The 12,944-nt window shown below is 40.4% G+C and overlaps 1 protein-coding gene across 6 annotated transcripts in view; it reads left to right on the top strand.

Moving 5' to 3' along the window:
- dgki (diacylglycerol kinase, iota) overlaps positions 1-9,145 on the top strand; it is a 102,645-nt gene extending 93,500 nt beyond the window's left edge. For 4 of the 6 annotated variants that reach the window (XM_026147876.1, XM_026147878.1, XM_026147877.1 and 1 more), the window contains 6 exons: positions 614-639; positions 2,050-2,087; positions 3,504-3,624; positions 4,322-4,358; positions 4,607-4,706; positions 5,546-9,145. In XM_026147876.1, the coding sequence (XP_026003661.1) occupies positions 614-639; positions 2,050-2,087; positions 3,504-3,624; positions 4,322-4,358; positions 4,607-4,706; positions 5,546-5,644 (421 nt within the window). In that variant the 3' untranslated portion in view covers positions 5,645-9,145. Of the gene's footprint in view, positions 1-613; positions 640-2,049; positions 2,088-3,503; positions 4,390-4,606; positions 4,707-5,545 lie in introns of those variants that run through there. The other 2 variants (XM_026147879.1, XM_026147880.1) reach the window with 2 other exon arrangements.
- Positions 9,146-12,944: the final 3,799 nt, after the last annotated feature.

Here is a 12,944-nt window from a genome sequence, read left to right as displayed (position 1 = left end):
ATCTCTGAGAAGTTCACGCTCCACATGAACGTTTCGTTTTACCTACTGTGTGATCACCTTTCTTATCCTGGGTATCAAATAGTTTCCATACCTAAAATGCAAATGAGAAAACGTTTATTCATAATGAAGCAGCGAGCGATTTGGGAGAAGCAACGTCTTTCTGCTCCCAGGCGAGGCAGATCCCCCTGATGCATCTGAAAGAGGGCAAGTGACATCACACGTAGCCACCGCAGCGTCACCCCTGCGTTTTAGCTGCCGCCACACTGTTTTCTGTGGAGCCAGATGTGACCATGTTTAGGTGAAAGGATGGAGCGCATTCATAACTCTTCACAGACACACATCTTTGAATTATTGCTTAGAGGAAGAAGCCCGCTCAGATGGGACATCAAAACTAAAGCAAACGTGTGTTTGAGGCTGAACATCAGATCATTTCTCTTCAACATTTATAATTAACAGATGTGGCCATAACTTTGCACTTGCATCTGCTCAAAGATCACTTCTATCTGATGAGAATATGAAGGTTTCCACGGTTACGTGATACTAACATTGTGTAAGCACTGGAAAAGTGTTATCTACATATCCTATTAACGCTGTCTTTGTTTTCTGTTTGCAGCGCTCCGTTGACATCAGACGAACAAGGTATCACACACACGCACAGACACACAGTCAGTGTCACAATATTAAAGTTTAACTTTTTAAGGAGCCTGAAAGTAAGAGATTTCTCCAAAAACACAACAGGCAAGGTTAAACTTTGTTGTATAAATTCATTTCTAGTTATTTATATATAACAAAAATACAATAAAAATTTCCTTAAAGTGCTTTATGGAGAGTAAAGTCCAGCAATCAGATGGCAGGCGACTGTGGGAAGGAAAAACTCCCTGGTAACTGGTGTATATTGATGTTTTTTGTTTTGTTTTTTAAACAGAAGCAACGTCTAAGCCAGGCTCATCTTCCTGCTTTGATTCCTTCTGTAATTTTGTCATATTTTAAGGAGTTTTCCAGCCCTCTAATTACTCTCCTGCACTTACCTGGTACAAAAGGGCACATTAAATGTAAAGTGTTTGGCGTGCCTGTAAGTTGTAATATTCAGAGTATGAGGGTAAATATTTGCCTGATTTGATTAAATGTAATGCGGTGAATGTAAACCGTAAACATCAGCTGGTTGTGAGTTGTCAGGTGGAAGTCACGGGTTGACCTTTGATATGACTCATAGATTAGTGCGTGTCTCAACTTTAGAAACTAAAAGTGAAACGCTTCTCGGACAGATACAGTTTCCTCATTTGCTTTTGTTTTCTTTCTGAAAAATAAGACTGAGCAAACTTTTTCCATTTTCATATGGAGATGGGCAGTTTAGGACTTTTCTTTACAGGTTTCTGTCTTTGGTAAATTGATTTGCTTTCTTCAGTGTGTTCACACTTCTGAACACACTGTGGAACGGTGTTTGCGAGGCCTGTTTACAGAGTCACATCATCAGTCATCCATATTCCCGGGACTCACCAGTTCTCCCAGAGAACCGGTTGTTCCTTGTGCTTCCAGTTCTGCTGCTTTTTTTCTACTTGTGCCGATTTATGATTTTAGAAGCGCCTTGCTTGGACCGAAATGTATTGCTTTTAACACATTTATTTAATTATTTTCCTAAAAGCAGCTCCGACAGTCAGTCGCTGACTATGAAATCCTCATCCGTAAATGCTCCAGACACACATTAAGTGCTGGAGTTTTAGTTTCCCTGAGATTAATGCTGTCATTAAGTGTTTCTAGTTTCTAGTTGGGCTGTTCAGAGCAGCACGATGCCTCGAGACAAGAGGAATATTTCTCCTGTGTGGAAAAAACACCTCAGCCTTCACCTTTGTAAGAAAGTGGAGCAAAGTTAAAATAGAGCCCTGTGGAAAGACTCAGGCTGATGCTCCCTTCAAACAATAGGTCACCTTAATTATCTGTTACTGAGAAAAAGATCCCTGCATTGTTTTTCTGCTGTAAACAGTGTTTGAGCACAGAGACAGCTGCAGAAAAGATGAAGAAAGTGACTGCTTTGTGTTTGTGTGTTCACAGCTCTGCTGACAGCTGCAAGTTCTGGGGACCTCTCCACGGTAATTCACATCTACTCTGTCACGGCCTGAGGATGACCTGTTACTAGCCTGTGTGTTAGCCACTGCAGAATTAGTTTTTGTGGTTTAATGTTGCACAACAGTAAAATTCCCTTTGCCCAGCCGATCAACAAAGACTCAGCAGTTTCTTAAGTCATGAAAAGGTTAAATTATGCATCACTCCAAACACCACAGGATCCTTTTTTTTTAATTACATGCATGCTGTGACTCATACTACAGGCATTCTTACAAAGTTCCCTGTCAGCCATGACAGTAACACCTAATAAAGGGAGGAAATCCCACAGTTTCTTGTTTCTGTCATGTGTACATGTGACGGTTTTTCCCTCTCTTGGTTCTGTATCAGACCAGACATCCTTCATGGGGCAATGAAACTTGGCTTAAAGTGGGAGGAACTAAAACAGGTTGTTCCAGACAGAGGATGAGCTAAGGGGCTGTTTCAAGAACTGATAACAACAAAAACAAAAATCAAAACAAAAGTAACTCTGGTTGTGTCAAAGAATTGAAGTATGCAACTAGAAATGAGTAGAGTCAGGAAAAACTAGAAGTAAAAAACTCCCCAAAAAACAGATTATTGATGTTTGCAAGATCACGAGAAAATGTTTTAAACTGGTTGTGGCCTGGCTCATAGTCCAGGACAGAAATGGAAGGGGCACTATAGCAGATGGTTAATGAGAGGACTTATTCGGATACAGTAAATGAAAGAAAACTAAAAGTGATAGCAGTGGAATGCCCACATCTATGGGTGTATTTTGGCCTTTTATGTCAACAAAAACAGAGGGGAAAAGTTCTGATTTTTGTGGACCAACAACAAATCTGTGTCTTTATTTTTTGTCACCTGTTATTGCTTGCGTCTCACGTCTCCTGTGATTAAGATGTGGGGTGTTGCGACAGATAAACAAAACTAAAAGAAAGACACGCGGGTCCACCGGGATAGGAGCGAGACAGTTGTTAGCTGAAGCTGCTTTACCCTGATTCCCAGACAGTAGGATCATTAACCACTCTTGTGTTACACAGAGAAGGCGTCCTCTCAAGGTAGCAAGTTTAAAAATTATCCTTAGGCACTTTATCACAAAAAACCCACTTAATTTAATTTCTCTTGAAGAATACCAAAGCTAACATCTTAGTAATCACCTTGTTGTTCTTTGACAAACAACAACAAGGTGATTACCAAAGAGCTGTTAGCTGAATGTGTTTTTGGAAAGTGGAGGATGAAAAAAGAATTGGGGTCTAAAAAGATAAATGAAATAACATATAGAAATAGATTTTCAGTGCTTTTATCAAGAAAGAACAATCAGGTTTTTCTATGAAGAAAGATTTGCTCTTTCTTTGTTCCTGTTTTTAAGAATCCTGGTTGATGTTGAAAATCTTGAAATCGTGTCTTCCTGTCGGCCTCTGCAGCTCTCACAGTGTGTGGATCGAGGCGTCAATTTGTTGGTCCGAGACTCTGGGGGTTGTTCGGCGTTGCATTTAGCTGCTCAGAGCGGACACGCAGACCTGGTCCGCTACATACTGCAGCAAGGTGAGAAAGTGCATGTTAAATAAATATCTGTGTTACTGTAAACGAAAGTCTCCAACAGCCTCCTGGATCTACTTTCAGTCAGTCACAAAACTGAAAGACTCAGGTTGTTTAGGGTTAAAATCCCACAGCTGTGTACAACTCAGTGTCACAACAGCAGTTCTGGATATTCACAATATCCAATGTTCATACTGACACGTTTTAGTATTTCATGAAAACTCTTGTCTTACTTTGAATTTAATTGCAGCAAAATGTCTCCAACAAGTTGGGAAGAGGGCAAAAAAAAGCTGAAAAAGAAACAAGTGGAGGAACATCAACAATGTGATGATTGGGTATAAAAAGAGCTTCTCAGAGAGTAATGAGGTGCAGATTGGTGAACCTGTGCACAAGACCTGCATGTAGAAATTGTGGAACAATTTGAAAAACATGTTCTTGAATGTAAAATTACAAAGATGTCGAATATCGCATCATCTACAGTACAAGATATCATCAGAAGACTGAAAAAAATTGGACAAATCTCTGTGTGCAAAGGCCAAAAATAAATACTGGATGTGAAATGATCCAGAAACACTGAGGCAAAGTGGAAGACTGTTCTGAGGGCAGGAAAACATGGACTAAAGAGGATTTGGACCTTCTGGCTTGTTTAACAGCATTTGTACGTTCAGATCACTGCTCACGCTTCCTGTTTCTCCCTCCTCAGGCTCCAAGGTTCTTCTGGATTTAACAGACACAGAGAAGTACTTTCTGTTTCGTTTTCTCTGAAGGGAAATGTATCATTCATGTGTATTTTATATTTGTTTAAAATTCACACGTAGTGATTGTGTGAGAACCTGAGTGCAGACAACTCAATCCTGTAGTGTAGTGTGGTATAGAACAGTCTGACCACAGTGACGTTACTGCTTTATCTATGATCTTTAGCTTTATATATGAGTTGTATCTGATCACCAGAATGTGTGTGTGTGTGCGTGTGTGTGTGCGCGTCTAGAGGTGACACTGCATTGCACAAAGCAGCATCAGGGAAGCAGCACGCAGTGTGTCGACTACTGGTCGAGGGCGGGGCGTCACTAGAGAAGACCAACTTCCAGGTAAACAGATGTTTAAATGGTAAATGGACTGGTTCTTATATAGCGCTTTTCTACACAACTTTAAACAGCTGCACATACAATTCCCGTAAGTCCCGATGAATCACGCAAATGATTTACAGTGAAAGGTTTTGTGGCTTCCAGGGTGTGTCACTCTCACTGTGAAAAAGGAATCGGCCAGCAGCTGATACCAAAAGCTTAAAGAACAGGAAGTATGGCAATAAAAAAACAGGCTTTACCAAACAGATCAGTGCATCACATCTTTGTCCTGAGGGGAAGTGTGTGATTGTCATTTATATTTTCAGGCAAAGAAGAGGTAAGTCAGTCGATACTGGCTGCAATAAAAGAGGCAAAGTTCCCTAGGACAGTTGTGACCTGAAAACATGTTTAAAGATTAAAAGCTTCTTTAGTTTCTCGCGTTCACTGACTTTCTTTAGGTTTTAGAGGCTTTAAGGGGCATTTTACACCACAGTTATTTTGTTTAAAGCACCAAAAATACCTTAAAAAATCCTTACAAGCAAAAACTTGTTGCAGAATTACTAAAAATGACTTTCGTCAGACTGGGTTAAACAATAAAATTTGGAAAGTCATCTTCTCAGAACCTTGGTAAGACATGTAGTTGCATCTAAACATGCGTCCTCCATGGTTCCATTTAAAGACGGTGATTTATTCTTTAGGCCAGATTAGCCCTCCATTATGCTAACTAGATTAGAGATCTCGCTGTGGGACACCTTCCTCCCTTACCTTCCATTTTTAATCCATCCCTCGGATTCATGCTGCCGCTTTTGTACGTTCCTTTTGGATGAGAGGCACGCTCCAATCTAATCGTCTCTTTCCTTCAGGGGAAGACGCCGGCAGACCAAGCCGATGGAGACGCTGAGCTCGCCGCCTACCTGAGCTCATCGTCTGCAAGCCACGAAGACCTGGAGACGGCCGTGTGATCGCGAACACGCTCGCGCACTCTGTGTCGCTCTGGACTCTGCGCGCTCGACGTGGAGAGGAAAACGTTTGGATTCGACTCTTCGGGCGGAGAAGTTGGAGACGAGCCAGAAGAGATGAACTGCTTCAGCTCGCAGCAGCACTGCAGAGGAGATTTTACTGGTCTACTATTTATTTGTATTTATTTATTCATATTCTATTTATTGGTTGTGCCGATTGAGTGAATGACTGATCGTAGGACTATCAGGATGCAAGTGCAATTGGACCAGCCGTCACACGTCGTGAGTTCACCTGTTTCTCATCTTATAAGGGATTCATGCATATTTTACTCCCTGAGACTTCTGCAGTGGTTTAAAGTGTATAAAGTGTCATTTCAGCGCTCGTAGGAACAGTAAAAGTTTTTGTTTGTCCCTTAAAACTTGTGCCAAAGACATTGCACTAGCGTAATGTCACATCTCGTCCCAAATTTCAGTCATTTTCCCATCATCTGTCACATAGTTTGATTTCCACGCCTTCCCTAAACTTTCTTACTCCCATGTCATTAAATATGCAACGCTAGCGTTTGCAATCACGTGCTGCCCGCTAAGTCACACATCACAAAATAAAACAAACAAAACGAACATATCCTCCCCGGGTGCACTCGTCCTGAAGTGCTTGTAATGTTTTCCGCTTTCGGCTTCTTGCGAGTCCCGACTCAACGCCACTTCTTATCCTATCAGAGTCGTTGCTTCGCCGTGACTCATAAAAATGACAAAACGCTTGTCAGCTTTCTGACTCTTTCAAGCAGCTGATTACTTCCAGGAACACTCAGTGGACTAAATGTGTCACATTTTCTACAGACAAAACCATGATTCAGAGCTACGTGTACAGATGAGTTTTTAAAAGGTTTTTTAAAATGAGGATCTGCTCTTGCCCACTTTTAACATTTATTTTCATTTTATGTCTGCGTCACTGCATCATTTCTCCAACGTCTTGGCATGTGCTGGAGTCTGAGAGGTTCACAAAGAGATCTTTAAACTAAAGCTGCGATTGAGTTATTCGCATGTTTAAAAATTTATTGTGGCAAACATGATGGAGGGACTTTATGTTCTCCACAGCAGCCACACACACAAAAATACACAAGCTGATATTAGACGAGTGTAAATGTGATAAAGCCAGACAAAGAGCAAAATATCAGTGTTTCTCAGTGGTAGAAGCTACAAGTATTTAGCTCTATTTGCACTGTCAGTAAACCACAACAATTCAAAACATGGACACAGTTTGGCATAGAAAAAAATCAAACCTGCATGAACTGTGAAAGCTTTGAACTTTTCTCACAAACTTCTTTTAACTGCAGCTTTTTCTCCAAGTACAAACAACACACGGAACAAGTGACCGAGTGGGATCATTTATGACTCCAGTCATATCTGTGTATGTGCTGCTGTGACATTTTTATAACCAATTATGACTCGGATTGTATAACATTTAATAGAATTTTAATTAAATATGTCTGTTTTTTAGCATTATAAGCTTTGATTTTACTGGAAATGACCATTTCTAATCACTACATTGTAGAAAGGCATGTACGCTATATGGACCAAACATAAGCTGCTCAGCCATGCAGCTGAAAAACTCTGTTATATTGGGACATTATAGACATAAAAAAACATTATGAAATCAAAAGTGATCCCACCTGGTTTCAGTAGCTAAAATCTCTTGTAGATAACAAAAAGCAGCATTTTTTGGCTCTTTCTGGGATCCCAGAGAGTACAAAAATAACGGAATAATCACAACACGTTTCAGGAACCATGAGCTCATTAGCTGATGGAAAATAAATCACATTTGTGTCATAGAAATGCCTAAAATGTGCTGATCTCTGTCACATTTGTGGATATGTGCTTGTTTTCTTTGTCATATTTCTAATATTTTGCTTGTCTTGGTGAGATAAAGGTGATAAATGTTTTGCTCTGGGAGCCGTTTTGTGAAATTTCTTAGGCGAAACAAAAAAACCCAAAAAACCCTCATATTTCAGAACAACACGGGACTCCAACTCTTTTTGTGGACAAAATTAGCGCTGAGCCATCAAACCAGTGACCGTACCAAGTGATAGTGAGAGGGGACCAGTATTAGCCCAGTATGGAAGGAATGACGCTAACCCAAGGTTCCCGTCGTTTGCGTTTGAATTCATTTTTGGACGTTAGACCAGAGTCTGTTTAAAAAATGGGAGATTTAAAGTATTTTCGTTGCAATGTTTCTTTCAAACTAAGATTTTAACTTTTCACAGTTCGATAGTGTGTATCTGGTACTCCTGGTGTGTGCGTGTGTGTGTGTGCGTGTGTGTGTGTGTGTGTTTGCAGCATTTGTCTAAGAATAAATTAAAATCTGAGCCATGTTCAATGCAATATGAATAGATTATATCTTCTTGTTTTTGCATTTCTATGTTACTCATTTACATTACATTAATGTTTGTAACACGGTCGAGCATTTAGCACCGAGGAGTATTGAATGTGCGGTTTTGCTTCAGTGCTGGTTAGGAAAATGATTCTTGTTTCGTTCGTTCTTTTCTTTTGAGAGCACATATGTCAGTGGACTGAAATGACCCTGTGAGCTCTGCAGTAACCTGTGCTGATATTTGCAGGACATGATGCTTTCCCAATTATTTAAGGGGACATTGTAAAGAGTCGTGATCAGCCATCATAGAAGTCTGGCTCCCAAAGTCCCAGCTTACGTTTACTGCAGTGGCTTTTCTCCCTTTCCCTCAAAATTCAAACTATTAGTCGCCAACTTGTGTCCTCAGGTCTGCCCTCAGGAGGTTGGTTTGATAGAAGGTTTCCGGTACATCACAGATTGGCTCTGGAGTCCCTTTAGCGTCATAGAAAGCAGATATCCTAATATGGTTATCTCAGGGATGCGTAAATATGTACTGACAGGGTGTTGGTGCTTTGCAAGCACAACTATTCCTGTGCAAAGACAATCCCGCAGAGGCACCTATTTGTAAAATATATGGAAAATTTAAGAGCGGTAAAAACATTTGCAGTAGGAATACAGCTTGGGTCTATTTTCACTGCACTCTTATCAGCCAATCAGATGGATCAGATCTCTCTGCCCTGTTTTACCAAGGGTTAAAACGTATGATGAGTAAAGACTCGTTTATTCCAGAGCTGTGTTGTTTAAACCCTTCGAATGTTCTTAGAATTTCTTGACTGAATCCACACTTTAAACATCCAGAGCCGATGTCTCGCTCTCTTTCTCTGCAGAGGTTTCTTGTTGTAAGATGGCTTCCACAAGCCAGATATCAAACTCGGTGGCCTTCCTCCGAGTTTCAGCAGTTTACACGGACAAAATGTGTGTAAAATAAAACCACAAACTGATCATTTCCAGAAAGTGACTGTGCTCATGTAAGCTACGTTCGTTCTGAGCAGCACACACACACACACACACACACTCAAACACACACACAGGCTTATTATCACTCTTTCTATTTAGTAGAAACATGACTTTGAATTAAACTGTGTCTATCATCAGCGTTGGTTATGCATGTCCTTTATTTTCTTACCTCCCTGGGATTCTGTTCTGGTAATGGCATAAAAAAATGGCATTATTGATGTTTAAACTGTTCAATTGTTATCATTTTAAATGATTTATACTAAAGTTTCTTGTAAGGCTGGGCACGTGGTTTTGTTTTTTGTTTTTTTTGCTTTTGTATTTTATTTTTCTGCTACTGATGATGATGATGATGATGGGATTACTTGAAGTTTGTTGTTTTTATTTTGTCATTTGGTAAAAGAAGATGTGACGCTGTTGTCTTGGTGTCTGACCTCATTTCCTGTTTGAGCGGTTGCCGGGGAAATCCCCTCAACACCAGCTGTTACTTGTCAAAACAAGCTGCTTAAATCTCTGACGTAACTACTCTAATGACAAGACCATAAAAGCTATAAAAAGTCTAATCTGTAATGTCAACTGGTCGTCCTGAGGGTGCACCTGGCCTCCTTATCATTGTGTCGCAAAGGGCAGAATTAAATATCAGTGTTTGTGGGATGGAGACTCGTGGAAGGTGATGGGAAGTTGGAAGCAGGAATGTCCTTCACCTGCTGTGTAATTTACTGGCAGGGTAAAATGGTGAATGGACTGATTCCTATACAGCGCTTTTCTACTCTCCTGGAGTACTCAAAGCATTCACCCATACACACCCATTCACATACGCAGTATTATCTATACTTTGAGTGCTTTCTAACTATCATTCATACGCCGATGGATGCATCGGAGAGCAAGTCGGGGTTAGTATCATGCCCAAGGATATTTGGCATGCAAACTGCTGGAGCCAACCTTTCGATCAGCAGCTGACCTGCTCTTCCTCCTGAGCTACAGCCACCCCAATCTGGTTCACCAGATAAACCAGGCAGATGGTGGTTTTGAGGGTAAAACAAATTTATTAAGGAAACAAGCTCTCTGAACTCTCTGGAAGGAGTGTCTATCCCCACTTGTACATCTTAAGCTCCTCCTACCGTGACACCGTGCTTGCTGTTTTATCATTTAACTCATTTCATAAAAAAGAAATCCAATGACCATTTCTAGCACAGTCTCACAGAAACATCCACAACTGTCTGCTGACAACATTCTCCCCTCTGTTTTCCATCTATCTGATATCCTGCAAAACTCTACCATAAACAGTCAAACAGGAAAAAAAATCCCGTTTGATGGTCTGCTCTTCTTTCGCCTGCTTCCTCCAACCCTCTGCGTGGCATTCGCTATATCCAAGAATCTTCTCTAAGGTCTTCCTCTTTTCCTCCTGCCTGGCAGCTCCACCTTCATCCACAGCCTCTCCTCTGCACCATCCCAGCCTTACTTCTCTAACCTTCTCTCCAACCTTATGCCTTCCTGGTGTGTTAATCCTTTCCCTCCTGGACTTTCTCGATAAAAATCTTCAGCTCTTCCATGCAGCATAATGATAACAACTGTGCAATCTAAAGTCTTCAGAGGTCAGGGGTTACCACCGTGACAAGCCTCTTTGATAAAGGAGTCACAGAGAAGCCTGGAGCCTGAGCCTCTGTTTGGATATTAAAAACCAGCCATGTTTAATATGATCATGAAGTTTAAAAGTGACACAGAATAAGAAAAAGCATAAAAAATCCAATTTAAATGGTAAATGGTAAATGGCCTGTATTTATATAGTGCTTTACTAGTCCCTAAGGACCCCAAAGCGCTTTACATATCCAGTCATCCACCCATTCACGCACAACATTAAGCCAACATTAGTCTGTTTGGAGCACCAGGCAGGTGGATTTAAGTGCATCATGATTATATATGAAATAATTTTATTCATCATGATTTTATTTTTGCACCTTTGTGGATACAAAAGTGTCTTTGAAGCACTCTGACTGTTTCACATTCATAACCCAGGAGTCAACAAGCAGCCACTTGAAGAAATTCTGCCCCGCCTTTCTTTACTGTTTGATATCTGAGTCATAAACTTGTTTGAACCTTCACCCATATTACAGTTTAATAAAGAAGAAAGAAAATCCCCAATGACACATGGATGAGACATTCCACATGTAGATATCCCCGATTCACACCTGGGAACGAATGTGGAGAACTTCTCTGAGCGAAAAACTGAGTATTTTCTGAGCAGTTTAAGGCCTTCTTTTAAGAACTGAGATTGATTTGATTGATTAAACTTTAAAAACCTCCAGATTTGGTTGCATACTTTGTGAAATACTTCCTCTTTTTAATTTAACCCAAATCACAATGAACATCAGTCAGAGCCAGCTCACGATCATGTAGACTTACTCTCTTCAGTGTGAAATGCTCATGCAGAAATCAATTCTTTTACTTCCCTACATCAAGAATCCATCCAAATTCCACGGACCCCAGTCAGTCACAGCGAGACAGACATGCCCACAGTAGGCACAGAGTCACTCACTGACCCAACGCAGATTTCTTTGTCTTCCTCGTGTTGTTTTAATTGCTTTTATGGGCCTAAGATCACCTAAATATGATTTGGTAACTGAAAGGAAAGTTAGATGATTATGAAGAATCCTGCAGACACTTCAAACTGTCAAAGTCTTAAGCAATTACTAATTTTTCAGGCTTTATTTATCCCAGTGGGATTGTTTTTTTTCTTCATATGGTGTACAATCACCACACCCCACTTCCTTTGTCCTCCACTTGTCTGCTTTCAAACTTTGTAAAGGACACACTGCATGCCATGCTGAGATATGCCAAGTTATCAGATACAACTTACCAATGTTTGTTTGGTAAGGTGTCTGTTATCTGACTAAGTGTTATTTGGTTTTACAAAAGGAAATTCTTCTGAACTCAGTGAGGCACGTAAAGTCCCCAAACAATGAAAATGAAAGAAGCCCTCTGTGCACAAAGAAAAACTTTAAAGATGGTCTCCTGGAGAGCTCAGCAGCAATTTGAAAAAAAATGAGAAGCACATCTGGATCCTAGGAAACAAAAAAAAAAGGAAAGTACTGTTGGGACACCTGCTGTCTAAACAATGGCGTGTGACACACAGAAACCCCCAGTGGAAACAAGCGTGAAATTCTTTGCTCCTTATAAATAAAACTGTGGTTTCTTGGCAATGTTATACTCAAGCTCTCCTTGCAGTGACGTGCAGGAGCTTGGGGATTTTTTCCTGCCTTACCTGCTGATTGTGGAGCTTGATGACCGTCTGGTAAGGGCATGCCTATGGAGCTCCTGGAATGTGGACACAACTACTTTTAGTCTGAGCTTTCATTTCTGCTCAGATCAATGTTTCTATGCACAGTGGTGTCACTCTCACCTTTATGTTGCAGCAGTTAAGCAAGCATGAAGGCAGATTTAGAGGTTAGCAGGGTAACCTGTTGCTGTAATAACAGGATGTTTAAAAAAAAATGAACAAGAAAACTTCCAGTTTATGATTCCAAACATTGGATAGACAATTATGGACGCTTGTTTCTTCCACTAATTGTACATCAAATTTCAGGTTAAATATCTCAAAATTTTAACTCAGTATTTCAAAATTGAGGTTACGATTGAGGTTAGTGTTCCTCTGAGACTAACTTGAAGTGCTGGAAAAATAAACTTGAAATTTTGTGCTATGTGAATGTGCATGTGAAGTTTATGGGAATTTAAAGCAGTTCAACTTTTGTTCTTCTTTTTCTGCCTAATTAAAAGGTGTAATATTAGCAACGAATCTGTGCACTGGGGACCATGGAGGCCCAGGGGGGAATTGTATCTGCAGAAATAAAGTCAAGGCCTCCCTTGGCCTGTGTTTGTTTGACTATTTTTATTTTTAATCGTTAATATAAGCTTCTTAAGATCTTCCCCTGATAAAGACCC

Source organism: Astatotilapia calliptera, chromosome 17 (genome assembly GCF_900246225.1).
Source record: "Astatotilapia calliptera chromosome 17, fAstCal1.2, whole genome shotgun sequence".
Lineage (NCBI taxonomy): Eukaryota > Metazoa > Chordata > Actinopteri > Cichliformes > Cichlidae > Astatotilapia > Astatotilapia calliptera.
This window is presented reverse-complemented; position numbering and strand designations above follow the sequence as displayed.